At 53.2% G+C, this 24,289-nt stretch overlaps 1 protein-coding gene across 4 annotated transcripts in view; it reads left to right on the top strand.

Moving 5' to 3' along the window:
• Positions 1-2,340: 2,340 nt before the first annotated feature.
• The window catches only part of agap2 (ArfGAP with GTPase domain, ankyrin repeat and PH domain 2), a 36,968-nt gene continuing 15,019 nt past the window's right edge, over positions 2,341-24,289 (top strand). For 2 of the 4 annotated variants that reach the window (XM_069199120.1, XM_069199123.1), the window contains exons 1-6: positions 2,341-2,761; positions 22,409-22,467; positions 22,586-22,673; positions 22,762-22,844; positions 23,904-24,045; positions 24,137-24,271. In XM_069199120.1, the coding sequence (XP_069055221.1) occupies positions 2,605-2,761; positions 22,409-22,467; positions 22,586-22,673; positions 22,762-22,844; positions 23,904-24,045; positions 24,137-24,271 (664 nt within the window). In that variant the 5' untranslated portion in view covers positions 2,341-2,604. Of the gene's footprint in view, positions 2,762-11,951; positions 16,216-22,408; positions 22,468-22,585; positions 22,674-22,761; positions 22,845-23,903; positions 24,046-24,136; positions 24,272-24,289 lie in introns of those variants that run through there. The other 2 variants (XM_069199115.1, XM_069199116.1) reach the window with 1 other exon arrangement.

The raw sequence follows: 24,289 nt of genomic DNA on the forward strand, positions 1-24,289 counted from the left end.
CCCTCCTTACTGTCCCCCAAGCCCGTCTACATTGTATGGGCGACAGGGCCTTCTCCTGCTATGCCCCCAAGCTCTGGAACTCCTTGCCCAAGGATATTAGAGAGTCACCTTCTCTAAACTCCTTCAAATCCAGACTCAAAACCCTCCTTTTCAGAAAAGCCTTTACTTAACTGCTTCCATTCTTCACCCCTCTGCTCTTCTTAATACCATCTTCCACGGTCTCCTCTATTGTTATTGGTGTATTGTTGTAATTATAATTATGTCCTGTCTTGTGAAATTTTCTTATTTATTGTTATTGTCATCCTGTAAAGCGCTTTGAGAAGCCACCTTTAAAGGCGCTATATAAAATAAAGTTTATTATTATTATTATTATTATAATTAATTATAATAATAAAACTATGCGCACACTTTGAATTAACTACGCAGTGACCTGGATGAGATCTCTGGACAGTGGAAAGTCACTTTCTTTTCCTGAACCGAGTGAGCAAGTGTCCGGGCAGAGAAACGTGACCCACACCACAACAAAAGCCTCCCTTAAACAATGCAGTTCAATCTGTACGGTAATTAGGCGTGGCTCTCCACACGTACAGTTTGTCTCCCTAGTACATGATAAACTGAATTAACACAGCCAGCAGCCATATCACCCTGCAGCTCACACCTGGCAGCCCACTGAAGCTCAGCAGGTGTGAACATGGTCAGTACCTGGATTAGAGACCTCCTGGGAAAAACTAAGGTTGCTGCTGGAAGAGGTGTTGGTGGGGCCAGCAGGGGGCGCTCACCCTGTGGTCTGTGTGGGTCCTAATGCCCCAGTACAGTGACGGGGACACTATACTGTAAACAGGCACCGTCCTTCGGATGAGAAGTAAAACCGAGGCCCTGACTCTCTGTGGACATTAAAAATCCCAGGGTGTTTTTTGAAAAGAGTAGGGGTGTAACTCCGGCATCCTGGCCAAATTTCCCATTGGCCCTTACCAATCATGGCCTCCTAATAGTCCCCATCTCTGAACTGGCTTCATCACTCTGTTCTCCTCCTTACTAATAGCTGGTGTGTGGTGAGCGTTCTGGCGCACTATGCCTGCTGTCGCATCATCCAGGTGGGGCTGCATGTTGGTGGTGGTGGAGGGGAGTCCCCATTACCTGTAAAGCGTTTTGAGTGGAGTGTCAAGAAAAGCGCTATCTAATTGTAAGCAATTAATTTATTAACTATTTATTACTCTAAATAAATTACTGAAAAACAATTTCTGTCTGCAGTTGTTGTGTGCTTATATCGCTACTGTGACTGCAACTGTAACGCTAGGAGTCTCTAGTCCTGGTTCTGAGAGCCCAGTCCAGTAATATGTCATCACTCAAGCCTGAGTTTGTGAAGACCTGACACGACTGAATTGTGATCAGTCAAACCAGTGAGGTCTTGGATGAGATCATTGTGAATAAATATCAGAAGACATTTCAGTCCCCAAGAACCGGAGTTTCCATAACTATAACTTTGAAGAATTCCGATTTTAAAAATTGGTGATTTTGCGCGACCTTCGGGTGTGACACCCGAAGAAGGCACCCCAGCCTTCTCTTTTCAACATGAAACACGATTAAATGTGACTAACGGCCATAGTGTAGTATAGAAATGTAACTGCAGTACTGTAATCTGTTTTTGGACGCAGTTCCCAGGAGTATCCACATGGTGGAGACAAAGCGCCATCTTTCCCCCTGTGGCCTGAGCAGCGCATGGCCTGAAAAAGCATCGAATCGGCCTGACAGTCTCGCTGAAATGAGCAGGGGTGTCAATTCTCGCTCTTCTGTGCCGAAATATTCCACAGCTACTTTAGCGATCGTTACAAATGATTCTATATGTGTGTATTTAAAGATAAACGAGACATTTAATGGATAAAAAATCATAATTGTGATTTTGTGTGTGTGTGCTCCTACAAATGTGTACTCCAGCTGTATTTTAAAAAATATGCATGTAATTTCTGCAACATGCAAGCATCCTGTATACAGTACATATACTGTACTGTACTAATCACCTGCTACGGCGTGTCAGTTGTTTAAGATTAAAGAGTTTCTGGGAACCACCTCTCGCCTTAACCCGAAGCCCAGAGTGGCCACACGAGCTTCCTGAGCGACTTGAGGCATCTGAGCCCAGCCCGAACCGAGCCACGGGCGGCGGGGAGTCCGGTCCCACAGTGCGGGTTCTGAGCCCCCAGGTGGTCCAGAGTGCCGGTGCCGGCTCGAGCCCCTCTCAGCCCTCCGGCTCCCGCTCAACGAACCCGAGGTGACGTCAGCACCTCTATCAGGTGTTAGATCTCGTCTGAAGAAAAAAAAACACGAGCTGTCATTACTTAAAAAATCAGGAAGTCGAGTCGGCGATACAGAGAGAGGAAACCGAAAAACACGATTGCTGAGAAACTTTTTTTCCTCTCTCTCTCTCTCAGAAAAAAAAAGAGCTGTTGGCATTTGCATTTGAACTCGGTCCTCCTGCCGGTTTCTGTTGATTTATTTGGTCGATTCGAGGAATGAGGGGGGCTGAGGCCGGGGCGCTGTAGCGGCCGAAGAGCGGAGCGGGGTGCCGGATGGAGAGCGGGTCTCGGAGACTCGGAAGAGCAGCCCAAGATGAGCGTCAAGCTCGCGCACTCCACGGCCATCCGGCTGGAGGTGAAGCGCCACGAGGCCGTCAAGAGCAGCATCAACACGCTCTTCAGGCAGCTGGACAAGGTCGGCGACCCCCAGCTGCGCAGCGGCCTCAAGCTCTACCTTCACAAGGTCCAAGGTGAGCCGCCGGCGGCACACGCACCCGCCCCGCGACAGGTGTACCGAGCCCCGGGGCCAGCGGCGGTGGGCTGGCCTGGGCTGCGTGCGGAGCTGGGGCCGGGGCACAGCGCGCCCCAGGGTTGTCTCCAAGGGTGCCACAGCGCGCACATCAACAGGTTAGCCCTGCGGAGTTTTAAGGTTCATCCGTGCCCCCCATCGCTCTTGTATGAAGAGCAGAGGGAAATTCAGTTGTCATTTCACTATGACCTCAGCAATAACAGTAATGACAACAATGCAAGTCATGATAATGGTAAGAGTCATGTTAAAAGCAGAAGCTTTGAACCGCTCAAAGGCAGCAGATAATCAATTTCGACGGGGCGCTGAGGGAGGATGAACCGCTGGAGGCCTACAGCTGCGCGTCACAGCCCCTAGAGCCGCAGAGCCGCAGAGCCCTCAAGCCCCCAGGCGCTCGGGACTCGCTGGACGTCGCCCCCCGTGTCGCGCGCGCTCTCCCGGGAGGTTCGGAGCTGACCCGGACCGACACCCGCGTCTCGAGGCAGAGCCGCCGGCTGCCTTTCCTTTCCTGACCACAGAGAGTGCAGACGTGCGGGGGTTTTCTAACGGCCGGGCTGATGACACAAACCCAGACAGCTTCTGAGCCGAAGCTTCTTGAGAAAGTTCAGTGCAGGAAACGACAGAAAGAGAGGGACAGACAGGAGAACTTGGGTGCTTTTGGTAAGACTATTATAAACAAAATGACAGAACAGGGAAGAGGTCGTTCTAAGACTAGCAATTCTTTGAAATGCACGAACCTGTTGATAATGCACAGTTCTGTGCAAAAGACAACACAACCAGTTGGATCAGAGCAGCCCAGGGAGATGAGATTGGGGTTTCTGAGGTTGTCAGGCTAACTTCAGCAGTTCCTCTGACCACGGTCAATCTGGAGGAACTGAAACAGAGAAGGTCTGCTGCTTTCTCACACACAGGGACTCAGAGCACGGACTGACCAGTCTGGAACAAGCTATGTGGCCATGCTATTGAAGCCAGATCCATAGTGTCTTTCATGGAACAGCTGGATGAGATCAGTTAGCTACTAACTAATGGTCCAATTGGCTCTTCTCAATTATAACCTTTCTTATATTCTGACTGAGATGTTGACACAATGATACACTGACAGTCTGGCTGACGTTGAGTTATGACTGACCTGTATTCTGACACCAGAATCGAATGGGCATTAAGGAAGGGGGTCATTGTATCCAGACGTGAACAGGTGTATCAGGATGTGTGCAGGTGTGTCCAGATGTGAACAGGTGTATCAGGATGTCTGCAGGTGCATCCAGATGTGAACAGGATTATCAGGATGTGTGCAGGTGTGTCCAGACGTGAACAAGTGTATCAGGATGTGTGCAGGTGTGTCCAGATGTGAACAGGTGTATCAGGATGTGTGCAGGTGTGTCCAGATCTGGACAGCAGTATCAGGCTGTCTGCAGGTGTGTCCATATGTGAACAGGTGTATTAGGATGTGTGCAGGTGTGTCCAGATGTGGACAGGAATATCAGGCTGTCTGCAGGTGTGTCCAGATGTGAACAGGTGTATCATGGTATCTGCAGGTGGATCCAGATGTGAACAGGTGTATCAGGGTGTCTGCAGGTGTGTCCAGATGTGAACAGGTGTATCAGGGTGTGTGCAGGTGTGTCCAGACGTGAACAGATGTGAACAGGAAGTGTGCAGGTGTGTCCAGATGTGAACAGGTGTATCATGATGTGTGGAGGTGTGTCCAGATGTGAACAGGAATATCAGGGTGTCTGCAGGTGTGTCCAGATGTGAACAGGTGTATTAGGTTGTGTGCAGGTGTGTCCAGGTGTGAACAGGTATATTAGGGTGTGTGCAGGTGTATCCAGATGTGTGCTGTTTTATCAGGGTGCATGCTCAAGTGTATCCAGATATGAACGGGTGTATCAATGTGTGTGCACATCTGTCCAGATGTGACCAGGAGTATCCAGATGTGAGCCAAAACCATCAACCGATCGATCAATTAATGAGCATATTAGCATTGTCATGCCAGTTTTAATAAAATCATTCTATATAAGTATATTTTAAAATAAATATGACATTTAATGGATAAAATGATAACTGCCAGTACTCCTGCTGTCTTTTAAAAGATATGCATGTCATTTCTGCAACATACAGGTGTACTGTATACAGTACGTATAATCACCTGCTTAGCCGTGTCAGTTTAATTCAGTTCAACAGTTTCTGGGAACCACTTCTCACCTCAACCTGAAAGTCAGAGTGGCCACACAAGCTTCCCGAGCGACGACACATCCGAGCCCAGCCCGAACCGAGCCCGGGTTGCAGGCAGTCTGGTCCCACTGTGTGGGTTCCGAACCCCCTGCTGTGTAGATGTTATACTACTGTGAGTGCTGTAGCCATGGTAACAGCAGTGTTTGTGGCAGCATGCTAGTCGCTGTGTTTGTAATGTCTCTGCTGTGGTCCACTCTGAAACACTATAAGCAGTTCAGGCATTTCATTTAACCAGAAACTTTAAAGGCACTGTGGTCCAGTGACAGGATCCCAGGTGGAGTCTGAGATGACCCACTGGATCAAGGTTGTGGACCAGTGTGGACCTGAGGCAGACGAGGTGCTGCAGGGACCAATCTGGAGGTCTGTGTGTCACACATCCTGCTCTTCAGTGGAGCCATGTCACCCTGCAGCTCACAACTGGCATCCCACTGAAGCTCAGCAGCTGTGAGCCTGGCCAGTACCTGGATGGGAGACTCCTGGGAAAAACTAAGGCTCCTTCTGGAAGAGGTATTAGTTGGGCCAGCAGGGGGTGCTCACCCTGCAGTCTGTGTGGGTCCTAATGCCCCAATATAGTGATGGACACTGTACTGTAAAAAGGCACCAACCTTTGAATGAGATGTAAAACCGAGGTCCTGACTCTCTGTGGTCATAACAAAATCCCAGGCATTTCTTGAAAACAGTAGGGGTGTTATCCAGTGTCCTGGCCAAATTTCCCCCTGGCTTTTATCAATCACGGCCTCCTAATAATCCCCATCTCTGAACTGGCTTCATTACTCTGCTCTCCTCCCCACTGAGAGCTGGTGTGTAGGAGGTGCTGGTGCACTATGGGGGCTGCACACTGGTGGTGGTGGAGGGGAGTCCCCATTACCCTTAAAGCACTTTGAGTGGAGTGTCCAGAAAAGTGCTCTGTTTGTAAGGAATTATTATTGTTATAGCAGTCCACAAGCACGCTGGCTTCTCAAGGTCACTGCAAGAAAAAGGCCACACTTAGTCAGTTTTCTGTGCATTCCATAATACCTCGAATGTCACCAGAAGCAAGGGAGAGGGCCATTGGCATGCTGCAGGCAGGCATGTCATCTGCCAGCGTTTCCAGACACTATGGAGTAAGCTACTCCACTGTGTCCTGACTGCAGAGAAGGTTTCCGCAGACTGCCAGGACAGATGACCGTCCACTATCCAGTCTCCCTCAAGTGACCACATCAGAGCAGGACTGACACATCGGACTGGTTCATCTGAGAGGTCGGTTCAGATCTGCCACCTGTACTGCTGCTGAAACTGCTGGCAGACACAATGCCCACATCAGTGACAGGACAGGGAGGCTCCATGCTGCTGGCCTTAGAGCAAGGCCACCTGTCAGAGCCCCTATGCTCATACTGCCTAGACGTCACACACGACTGGTTTGGGCCAGACAGAGACTGTGATGGACTTTTCAGCAGTGGCATCAGGTCCGCTTCACGGATGAGCCACTCTTCAGCCTGTTCCACGCAGACAGGAGGGTCAGAGTGTGGAGGAGGAGATGTTGTGTTTCTTTTTTCCATCAGTATATATATATATGTATGGGTGTTTTGATACACAGGTATATATGTGTATGGGTGTATGAGTGTATTATTGTATATATGAGTAGAGGTTTATGGGTGTATAGAAGTTTAGATGTGTACAGATATAAGGGTGTATATGTGTATAAGTATATATATATGTGTGTATGGGTGTATTGATATATAGGTGTATGGGTTTATGAGTGTATTGTTGTATAGACTGTATGTGGATAATTGTAAGAGTCAATGAGTGTATAGAGCTGTAGATGTGTATAGGTGTAAAGATATAGGTGTATATGAGTAGAAGTGTATTAATTTCTAGGTTTATGTGTGTGAAAGTATAAAGGTGTATATCTTTATAGGCGTATTGATGTATAGGTACACATCCCTCCTTCCCTGTAACATACACATGGCAAAATACCTCTTAGAGTATCTGAAACACAGAGTGGCAGTATTGTCATCCATCCAGCCATTTTTAACCACTTCTTCCAACACTTGATCACCAGTGGGGGGGTAGTACTGCAGAGACAAAAAAAATATCCCGACAGAAGAGGGGTTAGCATGCCCATAAAGCTTCATCTGCAAGAGGAAAGGGCTTGGATGTAGCGTTTTTCTGTTTGACAATGCCTGAAGACTGGTATTATCATGATCTAATTATACAATTATACAATTATACAAGGTATCTAATATACGGTCCGATTATGATTGCATGTGGTTTATAAGGACTTCCCAGAATGACAGGAGCAGGTCGAGCAAGGCGAGGGACCTCTGCAGCTCAGTGCGGGCAAGCCGCTAACGGGCGCGGTGCTGTTCGCTGGCTCAGAGCTGCCAGTGCACACTTCACAACTCACGCTCAGTCTTTAAGCTGGCCTGGCGCGTGTGTCACAGCTGGACGGCACCCCGAAACGCTCGGCACACGCCCGCGAGGGGAGTCGGAGAGCAGGCGCCAGAGCACAGCTGCACCCGTCTCCCCCAGGGGCTGGGGAGCTCAGGCTGCTTCTGAAACCGAGACGCAAGTTCAAAACTTCTTCACCGTCTATATATAGAGGCTGCTGTCGCTGGGGCTGAGCCAGAGGAGCGCGGGGCTCGAGGCTGACGGCCACCTGCCTGGCTGTGTTGTGCTCTTGATGTTGGGGCTCTGACCGTTTTGAGCTGGGAGTGACGAGTATGGGTGGACTCCTGTGCACCCCCACTCTGCACACTGACGCACGACACCCACCACAGCCGGCCCTGCATACAGCTCCTTCGTAAAATGTATTTTTCATATTTATTGGCTGTAAGAAGTGTGAATCTACCTGCTATGACTCAGACTGCTGTTTCCAAGGCACTGAGCTGTGCAGCTTGGAATGAATGCTGAGAGCATGTAGTGTACCCCACTGTGGTATTGTAGTGTACCCCACTGTGGTATTGTACTGTACCCCAGTGGAGTATTGTAGTGTACCCCAGTGGAGTATTGTAGTGTACCCCACTGTGGTATTGTACTGTACCCCACTGTGGTATTGTAGTGCACCCCACTGCGGTATTGTAGTGTACCCCACTGTGGTATTGTACTGTACCCCAGTGCAGTATTGTACTGTACCCCACTGTGGTATTGTACTGTACCCCAGTGCAATATTGTACAGTACCCCACTGTGGTATTGTACTGTACCCCAGTGCAGTATTGTACTGTACCCCACTGTGCTATTGTAGTGTACCCCACTGTCGTATTGTAGTGTACCCCAGTGCAATATTGTACTGTACCCCACTGTGCTATTGTAGTGTACCCCACTGTGGTATTGTAGTGTACCCCAGTGCAATATTGTACTGTACACCACAGCGGTATTGTACTGTACCCCAGTGCAGTATTGTACTGTACCCCACTGTGCTATTGTAGTGTACCCCACTGTCGTATTGTAGTGTACCCCAGTGCAATATTGTACAGTACCCCACTGTGGTATTGTACTGTACCCCAGTGCAGTATTGTACTGTACCCCCACTGCGGTATTGTAGTGTACCCCACTGTGGTAATGTACTGTACCCCACTGCGGTATTGTAGTGTACCCCAGTGGAGTATTGTACTGTACCCCAATGCGGTATTGTAGTGTACCCCACTGCGGTATTGTGTCGTACCCCACTGTGGTATTGTAGTGTACCCCAGTGCAGTGTTGTAATGTACCCCACTGTGGTATTGTAGTGTACCCCACAGTGGTATTGTAGTGTACCCCAGTGCAGTGTTGTAATGTACCCCACTGTGGTATTGTAGTGTACCCCACAGTGGTATTGTACTGTACCCCACTGCGGTATTGTGTCATACCCCACAGCGGTATTGTATTGTACCCCACTGTGGTATTGTAGTGTACCCCAGTGCGGTATTTTGCCGTACCCCACTGCTGTATTGTAGTGTACCCCAGTGCAGTATTGTAGTGTACCCTACTGTGGTATTGTACTGCACCCCACTGCGGTATTGTAGTGTACCCCACTGCGGTATTGTACTGCACCCCACTGTGGTATTGTAGTGTACCCCACTGCAGTATTTTGCCGTACCCCACTGCTGTATTGTAGTGTACCCCAGTGCAGTATTGTGCTGCAACAGTAAGCATATTGGTATCGATGATAGTAAGGAAAGTGTGTGCTCCTGTGAGCTCTAGTCAGGAAAGGGTATAACAGGAACCACATGACCTTGAAAGAAGATAGTATCAGTCCTGAGCTTCCGGTGTCTGTGTGCAGCGAGAGAGACACACACGCACACACTCGTGTGTGCGAGCACACACGCACAGTGTAACGTACTCGGCAAACTAACGTTCACTTACATCATTGACTACCAGGGTCAAAGGTCACCCCAGTCGGTTCTAGAAGAATCTAATCGGTAAGAAACCCCATCGTGGATGATACCCTGGACCAGGGTGGTCGTGCTTCAAGTATTGCAGGACTTTATCTCAACACTTATATCACATACTTCACCCTGCTGGTCAGCACAAGTCAGTTAATTAAGCCTTGAGCCAGAGCTGGATTAGGGGTCTGGAGCTCAAGGGCCAGTCAGAACTCTCATACCTATGTCTTTCAACTGGTGTATTTTTAAAAAGCACAGAGAAACCCCTGTCAGGGAGTCACTGGACTACAGTTCCCACAGTGCCTTGGGAATGAGTCTGCTGCAGCTCTGAGCGACAGTGGGGCAGTGAGAGGGGTTGATTCGTGTGAGAACAGTGGAACTGAGAAAGGCTGATGACAAATGGCCTGTAGCAACTGCAGGTCAGGCGTTGTGCCGTATGGTGCCAGTTTTAGGCTGCTATTCTGATGAGGGTCCCTGCGTCCTGCTGCTGTCATGAAAGGCGCTATATTGTGCGCACATGGGTCCCTTTGCTGCTTGGGCTTCCATGGCTGCCGTTGTTGGCCAGGGCAGGGTGATAGAACAACAGGGCCCCGAGGGTGCGCTTGGCGTGCCTCGCTACATCCTGTCTGGCACTCGGAGATGAGGTGCGGTGACCTTACTCAAAGCCACTTCCTCTCCGAGCCCGAGAGGAGGCGGAGACGCCACCTGCCTCCTTCTCCTCTCTCTCCCTCATCTACTGTCTGTCCGCCTTCCTCTGCTGCCTTTTTCCCATCGCTCCCTGCCTGCCACCCCCCGGGGGGTAGAGGGCACTGCGAGACGCGGGCTCTCGCCCTCTCACTCCTCTCCTTCCTCTCACTCTTGCACATTCAGGCCGGGAGAGAGACGTTTGTCTCACCCTCCCCTGGTCTATTTGCAGTCAATGACTGTTTGTTTCCTGCAGCTGAGAAAGCTGAGAAAGACAATGATTTTGGAAACCCCAGACAAGGTAAATCACTGGTCAGGACTCTCAAGAAAGCCTGCTGCAGCCCAGCAGGGTGAAATCACAGCCGCGTGCTCTCAGTCCTGGTGAGCTTGTGATACCACCCTGAAGGGTGAGGAAGCCAGGACAAACCCACTGTGTAAGAGCAGAAAGCCTGAAACTGTCACTGCATGTAAAGTCCCTTCAGCTATTCTTCTGCAGCTGCGGTGTCTGCTGCTCTCTAGCAATAGGTCAAAGATCAAGGACTTTTTAGAGGGGAGGGGAGCCTTTTCAACCCCCACTGAAGTGCAGCCCCACCTAGATGACACTCAGCAGTCCCAGTGCTGGGCAGACCACTGTCTGAATTAAGGGGGAGCTGCAGGGAGACCAGAGTGCTCAAGCCAGGTGGATTCTAGGACAGATTAATGTCTCATCCGAAGGACAGCACCTCCTACAGAACAGGAATTCTGGTTCAGAGGGACGAGTGCCCACTCCTTGTTCTTGAGCTGCTCAGCTCCAGAGATCGGGTGGTCACAGAGGTGCTGAGGGCTCTAATCTGGAGAACAAAGCCGTTTTCAGGAGCGGCTCTGTGCAGCACAGGGCTGTGAACCTGAGAGACGAGGCCCACTGGAGCAGCTCTGAGCTCAGTGTGGAGACGGTGGAGAAATCTCTCACTCGAAATAAGTAGGTCACTTCCGAGACTGAGCGTCTGTGAGCAAAGGGAGTGGGCTGACAACACCCCCAGAGCCTGGCCTTGCAAAATAAAAGTCATTTTTATACACAAAAAAAACGAGAGTCGATAATGAGTCGGACTTGGCAGGTTGTCTGCACTGCTGCTGATCTGACACACAGCCTCTCCACTGACTGAGGGCAGAGCTGGAGAGGAAAGAGGGGGAGAGGAGAGGGGGGGGGTCGGGGAGAGGAGGGAGAGAGAGGGAGAAGAGAGAGAGAGGGGGAGATAGGAGAGAGGGGGAGACAGGGGGAGAGGAGAGAGAGAGAGGGATGGGGGAGAGAGAGAGGGGGAGACAGGGGGAGAGGAGGGAGAGAGGGGGAGACAGGGGGAGAGGAGAGAGAGGGGAGGAGACGGGGGAAAGGAGTAGAGAGAGAGGGGAGACAGAGGGAGAGGAGAGAGAGAGGGGAGACAGGAGGAGACGAGAGAGAGGGGGAGACAGGGGGAGAGGAGTAGAGAGCAACATGGGAGAAGAAGGGAATTGAAAGACGGAGAAAGGGAGAGGTGTGAGTCAGGGTTTGTGAGTGTCGGTGGGTAACGGTGTGTATTCTGTGTGCTCAATCCCTGCCCGGAGACAGGCTCACTCCCAGCTCTGTCTGGGGGTGTCCATGGCAGATTAATCCTATTACCACACATCCCCACGGGTAGAACTCACTCGTCTGCGTAACACTGAGCCCGTAGACACACACCTGCATCACAGGGCTGGGAAAGGCATCAGACAGTGTTACTGACACTACTGACCTCCGCACAGCACTGGGCGCTAGCTCATCCATGACCGGGGAGAACAATCCCGTTTTTTCCCACATTTGTAAGTAAGAAGCCTTGGCTTCTATTATTGACCAGCTGCCCAGAGGCATTTAAAAAAAACTGTTGTTTTGCAGCAGCGGGTCGTTAGTGCCCTGATGACTGAAGGAGGGTGTGCTCTCACGGCCCTGCAGGCAGGGGAGAGGGGAGAGGGGCCTGCTGGGAAGACAGCAGCAGAGCATCTCGCTGTCTCTGTGAGCAGCATGGGAGCTCAGCGAGGAGAGCTTGTTTGTGGGTACAGAGCCACTGTCGGCAGGGGTCTGTGCTTTTTACTGTGGTATTTTGTTTATGGCGGTCTCAGTACATTTCACTCTAATGTGCCACCCACCTCTCCGCGCTGGGCTGTAATGTTGCCGTAATTTACTGTGGTAAATGTCCATTAGAGTGGGATTGGTCCTGCTTTTTCCAGCTCCATGCGATCAATCGGCAGATACATCTGCACAAAGCTCTCTTGCTGACAAAACAGGAAGGCTGAGGGGGACCTGTGAGCACTTGCTTGATCTCTCACCAGGTGACAAAGGCTGGTTAATCGACAGAGTCTCTCAGCTGTTCTTTCATCTCCCAGTGTCAGTCTCCTCGCAACACAGCCACTCTGACAGCCCCCCGCCAGACACGCCCCCCGGACAGCGCGACAATCGTTTCCGCGGCGATGTGGTGACCTCGCTGACCCTCTCACAGTGACACCGGACATGGAAGTCTCCACTGTCTTACTGTGTTGTGTTCTCTCGGTGGCAACTGGCTCATTCTCCAACACACTGACACAGATGCTCATGCTGATACAATCACATTCACACCAACACACACTCAAACATACACTATCACACAATAACACTCTCAAACACTCATACATTAACACAGACCCAGACACACTCACACATGAACACACTCAAGACACACACTAACACATACTCAGACATGCTCACACTATCACACACTAACACTCTCAAACACTAATACTCACATTCATACACACACTCAAACACACCCAGACATTCTCCCAGACATGCTCGCACTGGCACAAACTCACACTGAGACACGCTCACACAAGTACACACTGAGACACACTCACACATGAAAACACTCAGACACGCTCACTCTAGCACACACTAACACACACTGAGACACACTCACTCTAGCACACACTAACACAAACTGAGACATGCTCACACTAGCACACACTAACACACACTGAGACACACTCACACTGGCACACACTAACACTGAGACACACTCACTCTAGCACACACTAACACAAACTGAGACACACTCACACTAGCACATGCTAACACACACTGAGACACGTTTACACCAGCACACACTGAGACATGCTCACACTAGCACACACTAACACACGCTGAGACACACTCACACTAGCAGACACACACACTCAGACACGGCTGTGCACTAACAGCACTAACGGCCCGAGCAGAGAGACAGTGATGGAGAGGAGGGAGGAGGAGGAGGTGGGGATGGATACGGCCCCCGCAGGGGGGGGGGTGATGGGGGTCTCTGCACGCTGTAAGTGCACAGAAATCCAGGAGCCTCGGCAACAGAGCCCTGCTGCAGCTGGCTGGGCAGGAGCAGAGGGGAGACGCTGCTCCCACACTGGTGTCGGACAAGGGAGCTGGTGCTGTAGAGAAGGCAGAGAGACCCTCCCTCCCTCCCTGTCCGCCCGCTTGATCTCCACACCCTCTCCCTGTCTCATGTGCGTCTTAGCTTGTTCTCTCCCTCCCTTCTGCTCTGAGCGGCACCCTTCTCTCCCTCTCCCTGCTGCGCTGCTGCTCCAGGCTATCCCCCTTTCCTCAAGCGCGGGGACAGAGAGAGCGGGGGAAGGATCCGCCCGCAGACTGGAGAGAGAGGAGCGCTCTGGTCCGTGGGATACAAGCCGGAAAGCAGGAGCCACACAGAGAGAGGGAGACGAGTGCAGCAGCTCTGGCAGACTGGACGTTATTTCCTTGGCTGGGGGAGAGGAGGGCTGGTGTGTGTGTGTGAGTGTGAGCGTGTGTGTGCGCGCACACTCACAGTGGAGAGGTGCTGCTGTTGCTGGGAGGGAGAGAGGGTGAGCTGCCAGCCCCGTCCCGGGCTCAAACACATTCTATTGACTTGCTAATTGCCTGACACTCTCCGGGAGGATGGGAGCTGGGTGAGTGGGTGTCGCGTTAGGCTTCCTCTCCGTGTTCTCTGGGGATGGGCCGTTCCAATCTCTCTTCCTCCTCCTCCTCCTCCTCCTCTCTCTCCTCCGTTTCACCGCTCTCGCGCGCTCTCTCTCTCTCTCTCTCCGCATCCTTCGCTGGGAGAGAGGAAAAGAGAGGGAGGCTCCGTATCGCACCGTGAATGATCCATTGATCGCTGATCCCCGCCGCCACGCTGTGCCCTGCGTGTGACCACGAGGAAATGAAAGGCTCTCCCGCGGCTTTTTCCGGCTGAATTCCGAGGGGTGTCCGTCTCCGTGGCTCCGGAGGATTTCTCCCCTCGATCGCCGCGCGTCTGTGTGGATTACAGCTCGGAGGCGGATGGGAGAGCACAAAGACGGAGCAGGAACAGAGGGAGAGAGGCTGGAAAAATTCAGGGCTGGGACCAAGAAATAGACAACAAAAAGCAGAAAGCGCTCTCCGCTGCTGACGGAGCCCACAGAAGCACCTTCCACCCCAGGGGAAGGGCGGACAGGAGAAGGCAGATGGGGATTTATCAATAGAATCAGGGACAGACCCCTGCCATGCCCGAGCGCTGACCATGGCTCCATCCCAGCTCCTGGGAACCAGCGCCGATCCAGCCGAGACCTGGAGGGGGGTTAACCGCTGTGGGAGAGGGATCTCTGGGACGCAGCGCGCGCCGCGAGAGGCAGCGTGACGGAGGATGCAAGGAAGGCAGAACCAGGCCCGGGAGGAGGACAGCGCCCGGCCCGTTTGAAGCCCACCGTCGATCCCACAGAGCGCGAGGGGCTGACGCTGGTTCCCTGTCTCGGGATTCTTCCGAGTGCTCATCTATTTCATTTATTTGTTTGCGCGTGTCCCTGTGAAGGGGGGTGGCTGCGTCCCCCGTCTGAGCACAAAATGTAAACCAGCTCTTTCTGGAGGTTCGCTTGTGTCGCGGTGACCTCTGACCTCGCGGAGGCACAGCAAGCCTCGCTCCAATTGGCGGGGTCGTCCACGCCGCCCAGGGTAGCTGTCTATGATCCACCCGCTCGAACCCGGGGCCTAGCCGTCTATGGGCTGTCCGCTGAAGACTGACCCCATGAGCCGAGCCGCCACACTGCAGCGACGCACCACCTACCTCATCTCCCTCACCCTCGTCAAGGTCGAGGCGGTGGGCGAGGATGGCGCCCCGGCCGCGGTGCCTGCGCCGGAGGGCCGCAGCCCAGCAGGGGGAGCTCCGGAGACGGAACGGAAGCCCCCCCACGCCCAGCCGGAGGAAGAGGAGGAGGAGACGGAGATCGAGGAGGACGACGCACTGAAAGGGAGAGGAGACCGGACTCCCTCCGGGTCTGGAGGCTCCAAGGCCACAGAGCGAGCACGCCCCAGGGTGTGGGGGCCCAAAGAGAGGCCCCCCCTCGTCCCTGCCAAGGAAGGGAAGAGGGAGACCCCAGAGGGGGACAGGGGGACAGGAGCCAGGCAGGAGGAGATCCCGGGACCTGGAGAGGAGACCCCCGAGGAGCCCGAGCCCCCAGGAGGGGCAGCGAAGGAACTGAAGCCCTGGAAGTCTGTGGACGTGGTGGAGGGGCCACGCACGCCCTCCAAGTGCCAGATCCCCGTGCGGGTGGGGCAGCGGCCGGCGGCGCTGCTCAAGGCCCAGAGCAGCGCCGGCCGCAGGGACGCCAGAGACAGCGCGGCGCCCGCGGCCAAGAGCCTGGACCGGAAGGAAAAGGCCGCCAAGGCCTCTGCCGCCGTGACGCCCGGGTCCACCCGGCTGTCGTGGCCGGAGAACGAGGGGAAGCCCAAACCGCGTGGCAGCGGAGGGGCGGCGGCGGCGGCGGCAGGGGCGCGGGGCAGCCCCCGGGCAGAGAAACTGAAGACGGGGTCCGCCTCGCTGCCCGCCCCCATCAGCCTGGTCCCCAAGCCGCCCCGCAAGGGCAAGAGCCGCACGCTGGACAACAGCGACCTGCACTCGCTGTCGCAGGACCTCCGCAGGGGCAAGGAGGGCGCCCACCTTCCGCTGCCCCTCCCCGGGCCCCCCACCTCCGCCGCCGGGCCCCCCTCCCAGCGCACCTCCGCCCGCGACCGGAAGATGCTCAAGTTCATCAGCGGGATTTTCACCAAGAGCACCCCGGCTCCCGCTAGCAGCCCCGGACCCCCCCTCTACGGCTCGGTGCAGAGAGAGTCCAGCGAGGAGGAAGGTAAGACAGCTGCCCCCCCCCAGAAAAATCCTTCCCACCAGCAACCCACCCCAGCTCCGGGCTCCTGGCTCTCGTCAGCCTTCCCTGCATGCAACATTCACCCCCGGTGCTACGGACAAGCTCCAGTGGCAGGGCTTAGCTGATCTCTGAAAACACTCATGTGAAAGGTGAAGGAGAAGAACTTCAGTGTCTCCTTTTCCTCCACAGCAAGCGATTCTAAGCTTAAATTTGAAAGTATCACAAAATCCCATCTAGCGCTGGACTGAAATCCGCTTTTAACAAGTTAAAATCCGGTCAGGGCTTGTGGTTAGCCCACTAAACTGCGACCAGTTGACAGGGCTCTGTTATTTTCTATTCCCTTGAAAATCTGGAAGACCCCTCGATCGAGGGGTCTTTTCGAAGACTGAAAAGATACGATCAATGCGTCCTCCAAACTCAGATCCTAAAAGTCCTGGCGGGTGTCGCTGCTTTTCTCTGCTGTCCTTCACGCTGCCGGGTCTCCTCAGCCAAGTGGAGACCCGGGTCGTAGTCTGGTCCTGTCTAGTCCAGAGGCCGCTGTCTCTGCAGGCGTGTCAGGACAGCTGGGAAAAACTGCCTTACTGGTCAATTAAGATGATAATGAGCTAATTTAGGTCATTATGAACAGAAAGAGCACCACACCAGCCCACCAGGACTGGACTGGACACCTGTGAACTAGTTCTTTGTACCATTTTAGTATAATCTTCCGCATAACCTCTGTTTATTGGTAAGCAATATTAACAAACTGCAGGAAAACAGTTTTTCAGGTTAATGAAGCAGCGTACACGTTTGTGCAGCCGTTTCGAGACGGATGTCCTCTTCTAGGTTTTGAAGCTGCAGGTTGTGATGAGTTTCCTGTGGAAAGGGCTTTGATCTTCCTTCCTGTGACTTATAGCAGCATATCTGCTGTTGTGGGGCCCCTGTGTACAACGCTGCCCCCTGCTGTCTGGCGGGTGCGATAAGCTGTTTGGGGTCTCACCATGCTTTTCAGGGGGCACCCAGCTTTCCTGCCAGTGTAGGGCAATTAGGCTTCCAGGCAACCCTTAAAGGTCTTCAATAACAGGATTAATTAAGCAATTAAGAATCGATCAAGCAATTAAAGTGCAGAAAGACAGAAGGTGTCCTGGGAAGAAAACAGTTCTAGTGGTTAAGGAAGTTGATTGCAGAACTCCTGACCCGTCTGGGTGACTGAACAGCCCTTGTGCTCTGGGCCAGTTTCCAGCCACAGTTGATGTTGGAGTTTGCTTTCCTAGTCGCTGTGATTTGCTTCTGATGTGCATCACAACAACACATTGTGCTGAGCGCTCAATTTAGATTTTGCAACTTTCCAATTTTTTTGTTACTTTGCTGCAGCACAAGAAATGCCACATTGTGGCTGTAAAGAAGCGGGGTGCCCTTATGTCATGTGTTAGAGAAGTGAAGGGGCTGGGGCTCGATCCGGACGACTGTGGTTTCTGAGACAGTGCCCGTACCTGCTGTGTGCGGCTGCCTCCTGCCCCTGCCTTTAACTCACACCTCCCGGGGGCAACAGCAGCTCACAGTCCGCCAGTCAGCTGGCCCTGAGACTGAAATTCTTTGGGATTTTGTTTGTACTTTAATAATGTATCAATTTTATATTGGAGGGTTGCAGGGATTTTAAAGGACTTCTTGATACGGTGCTGTCAATGAAGCAGTGTTTCTATAAGATATAAAGCTCATGGTGATAACAGCTCATTAAACGAATTAAATTAACAATTAAGTACTAATGACAATAATTATCCAGCATTTCAGCTCGCTAAAATGAACAGTTGTGTGCTGAAGAGCACGGAGCACAAAAGGGAGCAGGCACAAACACGGCAGCGCCCGCGGGCTCTCGGCTCAGGCAGAGGGCCGGGGTCAGGATGCCTTGTGCTGCTCCGTGGTCTGCGGCAGGCAGCCTCTCGATCTGACTCCCGGGATACCCTGGAGACGGAGAGCCAGTGGTCCAGCAGAATTCACCGACACGCAGAGCTGGCAGGGGCCAGGGCATGCGGACAGAAACGAAATGCATTGCAGCCAAAAGCGTTTGTGTGAATGCTCTGTTGGGGGACAGTGCGAATCCAGAGGTTCCAGTTGCCTACGGGCAGAGCAGCGTGTCAGGAGTAAGGGCTGTATGAACTGCTGAGGCAGTGAGAGGAGAGGGGTGGAGGTGCCTAAGTCACGCCTCAGACACTCCTTCAAGATCCCCTATATCCTAAACCCCAACCCTAACCCTAGCCCTAATCATGACCTTTACTCCGATTAACAGTAACTTCCAGTCTCTTCCTTTCTCATCCACTGGCTTCCTGCCACACACCCCCTCATTATGGACAACGAGGCGACCAGAGGCTCACAGCGGCACACACAGCATGCTGGGTAAAAGGCCCAGGCGCGCAGGTGGGACAAGAGAGCCTGAGGAAGGAGGAAGGGGAAGCTCCCGGGGACAGCGACAGGGCAGGCTGCAGAAAAAGAGAACAAGCAGCAGGAAACAGAGACAGATCGCAGAAAACAGAAAGGACAGAAAACAGGCAGATTATGATGTTGCTGTGTGTCTCGGCGTCTGCGCGTCTGTCTCTTTCTGAGCACATGCGATTGTGGATTCTGGGTGTGTTCGTGTTTCTGCGTGTGTGTCTGTTTATCGCCGCATGTGTGTTGCCTTGCCGATTGCGTGTGTGTGTTTAGCGTGTGTGCCTGTGCGTGTCTGTGTTGCGAGTGTGTGCCGGAGTAGAGCCCTAGCCGGAGGAGGGGTTGTCATGGCGACAGTGAGACCTGTGAGAGGAGCCAGTTGGATGGTGAGTGATGCTCGGCTGGGTGGGAGGAGGTGGGAGAGAGAGGGAGCGAGGGGGGGGGCGAGAGAGCTGAGAAAGAGGGAGCGAGGGGGGGGGCGAGAGAGCTGAGAAAGAGGGAGCGAGGGAGGAACAGAAAAGGGGATTGGGAGAGAGACAGCGAGAATGTGGGGGAGACAGAGAGAGGGATGCTGAAAGAGGGAGAGGGAGCAAGGGGAAGAGAATGAAGGGGAGAACGAGGAAGAGGGAGCGAAGGGGAGGCTGGTTTGGCTCAAGAGAGAAGCTGCCTGCAGCAGCGATCTGTGTATAAGACACTCTCCTTCTCCCTCTGCTCAAGGAGGGTGTCTGAAGTGTGTGCGCTGCATGTGAGTCAGGCTGGCCTTGAAGCTTACACACACTGCAAAACTGCATGTGTGTGCGGCCGTACCGAGAGAGAGCAGCTGAACAGCTCACGCAGCAGGTACAGCAAGGCAATCTGGGTCCTGCACAGTGTGAATAGCCCAGGGCAGTAACGGTCTGTATAGTGTGTACAGACTAGGGCAGTAGAGGTCTGTATAGTGTGTATAGGCCAGGACAGTAGGGGTCTGTATAGTGTGTACAGACCAGGGCAGTAGAGGTCTGTATAATGTGTACAGACCGGGGCAGTAGAGGTCTGTATAGTGTGTACAGACCAGGACAGTAGAGGTCTGTATAGTGTGTACAGACCGGGGCAGTGGCAGTCTGTATGGTGTGTGCAGACCAGGGCAGTAACGGTCTGTATAGTGTGTACAGACCAGGGCAGTAGCGGTCTGTATAGTGTGTACAGACTAGGGCAGTAGAGGTCTGTATAGTGTGTATAGGCCAGGACAGTAGGGGTCTGTATAGTGTGTACAGACCAGGGCAGTAGAGGTCTGTATAGTGTGTACAGACCGGGGCAGTAGAGGTCTGTATAGTGTGTACAGACCGGGGCAGTGGCAGTCTGTATGGTGTGTGCAGACCAGGGCAGTAACGGTCTGTATAGTGTATGTAAATTAAAGGGCAGTAGTGCAATACTGGTCTGTACAGTGTGTTTAGACTTGGACAGTACTGATCTTCATAGTGTATATAGACCAGGACAGAACTAGTCTTTAGTGTGTAGAGACTGGGGCAGGACTGGTCTGTAGTGTGTAGAGACTGGGGCAGGACTGGTCTGTATAATAAGCAAAGTTTGCACCAACTTTGTCCTCACGTGTGTTTTTGAGGATACTAAGACCCTCAGGAGATGCTTAGTATCAGTCTCTGTAATTAAACCGCTTTGTGTCAGATGATAGCACAGATACCAACATTCCTGCTGGACCTCTGCTTCCCCAGCTCTCTCTCACTCCTCGCCAGTGTACCAGTCTCTCCTCCCTTCTTTCTCTCCCTCTCAGCCCCTCCAGCTTTGTCGATAATGCAGCGGTCAGGCCCAGGGGCTGTAAAATTCGTGGTCAATAAATGTGATCCAACCCATGGGAAGCACTGCGCACAGCGAGAGGGAAAGGCTGAGGTGTGAGCAGGGTAAAACCTGAGCCAAGCCTGCTAGACTTCAGGAAGGGCTGTTCTTTCTTCGGAGTCGCCCCAGGGACCGGGAATGTGTGATTGAGCTTCATTAATTGACCGTATGGGTGATTTTTAATTAGAGTCGAGTTCCGCCCCGCTGAGCTCCCCTGACCCAGTGGCCTGCCTGCGGGTGCGTGCTTGAGTGAGGGCACCTGCGTCTGCGTGTCTCCGTGTACAGCAGAGAGTGGAGAGGAAGACCTGTCTGAATTGGCAGATGTGCTGTGAAATGGATTTACAGTAAATGTTTCTAATGAAAAATGAGTCTATGATGGGGAAAGAGGCAAACTGTAAACAGAGCTTAACGTTTCACTGCTGTGCCCTGAGCAAGACCAATGTCGTCTCTTAGTGCAGCTTAAAGTGTGGCTCTGTGACCTTTAACCCCTCCCATCGTTCTGCATGTGCTTTTCTATGGTGTGAAGCAGGAGGTGGGGCGTCCTCCTTGTGTCGGCATAGCAACAGCAGAAGATGCTTTTCCATTGGAGGACCTTGGAGGTGTCAGTGCAGATTGAGAGAAGGGAGGAGCAGATGACTGTGCACAGTGGGGAAAACGGAATGGACGAGCACTCTGCTCAGTCTCTCCTTCCTCTTTCCTCTCCCCCCCCCCCTGTGCTCTTTCAATTGAAAAGGGGCAGTACTGGCCTGGTGGACATGTCAGGGTTTCCAGTGCAGTTCTGTAACCATCCTGTGTCTCTCTTTCTGATATTCTTCTGAGCTCTGTGTCAGCGCTGAAGCGGGCGTGTGGAAGTGAGTGTATAGACTTCAGCGCTCCCAGTCTGTATCCTGGGAGACAAAAATCCACCTTTCTTAGAGCAAATAAAAAAAACAGATGTATAATAACAGTAAATTAAAACAGACGGGCAGTGCCAGGACTCTAGAGCCCAGGGCTGGCATGAAGCTGGCATGAGGAGACGGCACGCGCTCCCCTGTCCCCTCTCCTGCCATGCTGGGCGGCAGGGGGAAGGGTCATCTCTGCCCTGGCCCGGAGCTGATAACAGGCCGGAGCCGGCGGGCAGGGCAGCACCAGGCGCCCACGCTGGCTCTGGACTGCTCAGCCAACCGCTCCCCTGCCCTCCTGCCGCTTGCCATCTGTACCCGAGAGCAGGCACATATGGGGCACAGCATGGCAGGAGATGCCGGTGACAGAGCGGCATCTCTCCGCACCTCCATCGCAGAGGGCACAGAGGGCACTGCACGGGCCGCAGCTCAGAAACCTTTTTTAATAATAATAATAATTAATAATAATTGCTTACACTTATATAGCGCTTTTCTGGACACTCCACTCAAAGCGCTTTACAGGTAATGGGGACTCCCCTCCACCGCCACCAATGTGCAGCATCCACCTGGATGATGCGACAGCAGCCATAGTGCGCCAGAACGCTCACCACACATCAGCTATCAGTGGGGAGGAGAGCAGAGTAATGTAGCCAATTCATAGAGGGGGATTGTTAGGAGGCCATGATGGGGTAAAGGCCAGGGGGGAAATTTGGCCAGGACACCGGGGTTACACCCCTACTCTTTTCGAGAAGCGCCCTGGGATTTTTAATGACCACAGAGAGTCAGGACCTCGGTTTTACGTCTCATCCGAAGGACGGCGCCTGTTTACAGTATAGTGTCCCCGTCACTATACTGGGGCATTAGGACCCACATGGACCGCAGGGTGAGCGCCCCCTGCTGGCCCCACTAACACCTCTTCAACACCTCTTTTTGACCCCGCTCGCTGAAGGCTGGTACGTGGGGCGTGGGGCGTGACCTCCCCCGGGCTGCTGCGTTTTCCTTAAGCGAGCGTCCCCGGACCGGAAACAGACTCACTCTCCCTCCTCTCTCCCTCTCGCCAGCGGCCTGCGCCAACAGCCAGGAGTGGACCCTGAGCCGCTCCATCCCTGAGCTGAGGCTGGTAAGTGGCGGCGCGCCATCTCTCGCTCCCTCTGTCCCCCTGCTCCGATTGTCCCACGCTCCCTCGTTTCTCCTCCTGGTCCTCTCTCAGTCTCGCCCCCCCCTCTGTCTCTCCGCAGGGGGTGCTGGGCAGTTTGCGCAGCGGGAAGTCCGCCCTGGTGAACCGGTACATCACCGGGAGCTACCTGGCCGCAGAGTCCCCCGAAGGTACCAGATCGCCGTCCCGCGCGGCGAGGCAAGGCGAGGCCGCCGAGCCGTGGCCGACAGTACCGACCCTCCTCTCTCTCGCCCCCAGGTGGCAGGTACAAGAAGGAAGTGCTGGTCGACGGTCAGAGCCACCTGCTGTTGATCAGGGAGGAGTCAGCCCCTGACGCCCAGGTGAGAGAGGGAACGTGGAACTTGCACGACCCGCCCTCGGGTTCTGTGGCGCGTCAGGCCAGGGGCAGGCAACTGTGCTCGTTCCCATAATTCACCGTGCGTTTGGAAACATTTGTTCCAAACAATTAAGGGTAGAAGTCAATCAAGTCAAGAGTGAAGTGCAGTAGACTGGGCCCGGCCGCTGTGTGACAGCAGCTTGTCCCAAGAAGCCAGCAGGAGAGAAGAGGCACCTAAGGGTGTCCCAGTGGGGTCTGGACAGCAGTGCTTGCTTTTCATTCTGCCATCCGTCAGAATTCCAGAGGCCCGCCATGAACCCCCTGTATCTCAGGGCCAGATTTTGGTGTTCGTAGGCCCTAGGCACTTTCAGAAGAGGGGTAATTGAATTACATCGACTGACACGTCGCACTTTAAACTATTGTATTGACCGGGGGATTCGCCCTGATGAGCCGGCCACAACAGGTTTATTTACCTCCGCCCCCTCGGACTCTGACAGACAGAGATTGAAACTTGAAACAAGGGCTTACACACACAGGGTAAGGAGTAAGGAGGGGCACTTCTTTTTACAGAGGGTTACAAGGACAAAGCAGCAAAACACTGACAACTATTTCCAATGGCACCTCATAAACTCTCTAGGCTCTTTACACTGCCAGGTCAATCTCCGGTCAACTCGCTGACCTCAAGTCCAGCCCCAAGGCCACTGCCCCCAGCCTGCCCTGCGGCACATAGCTGGGAGGTGCAGCCGTTTAGCGCTACACCATTCTAATGCTAAACCCGTGATTGATGGGGTGAGTCGAGCGCCCATCACTTCGATACTTTTAGTTTCTAGAAGAGCCGCTAGGTAGCGTCTGATTGTTGATTTGGAGCGCCTAGAGTCGATCTCAAGCGTGGTGTTTCGGCTCATTTTTCGTTAGTCGCTAGTGTTTCCCTCCTTCGTAGGCCCTAAAAAGGTTGTAGGCATTAGGCTCTGTGCCTGATGGGATATGGGATATCTAGCACTGCTCTATCTAAGTGTTGCAACCACCAAAACACCACAATAGTTCCCCCCCTCTCTGTCTGCAGTTCAGCGCCTGGGTGGACGCTGTGATCTTCGTGTTCAGTCTGGAGAATGAGAGCAGCTTCCAAGAGGTCTACAAGAACTACAGCCTGCTGAGCTCGTACCGCAATACGGCCGAGATCCCACTCATAGTGGTGGGCACTCAGGGTAAGAGAGGCAGTGAGGAGGAGCGCGGAGTCCTTCCTTCCCTAAGCCCCTGCCTGACTGTCTCTGTGTCCCTCTGTCCCTCCCTCCCTAGACAAGATCAGCAGTTCGAACCCACGTGTTATCGAAGATGCACGAGCCCGCCAGCTGTGCACAGATGTGCGGCGCTGTGCGTACTACGAGACCTGTGCCACCTACGGGCTCAACGTGGACCGGGTCTTCACGGAGGGTGAGCTTCTCAAAACCG

The sequence above is a fragment of the Lepisosteus oculatus genome, chromosome 1, assembly GCF_040954835.1.
Source record: "Lepisosteus oculatus isolate fLepOcu1 chromosome 1, fLepOcu1.hap2, whole genome shotgun sequence".
Classification (NCBI taxonomy): domain Eukaryota; kingdom Metazoa; phylum Chordata; class Actinopteri; order Semionotiformes; family Lepisosteidae; genus Lepisosteus; species Lepisosteus oculatus.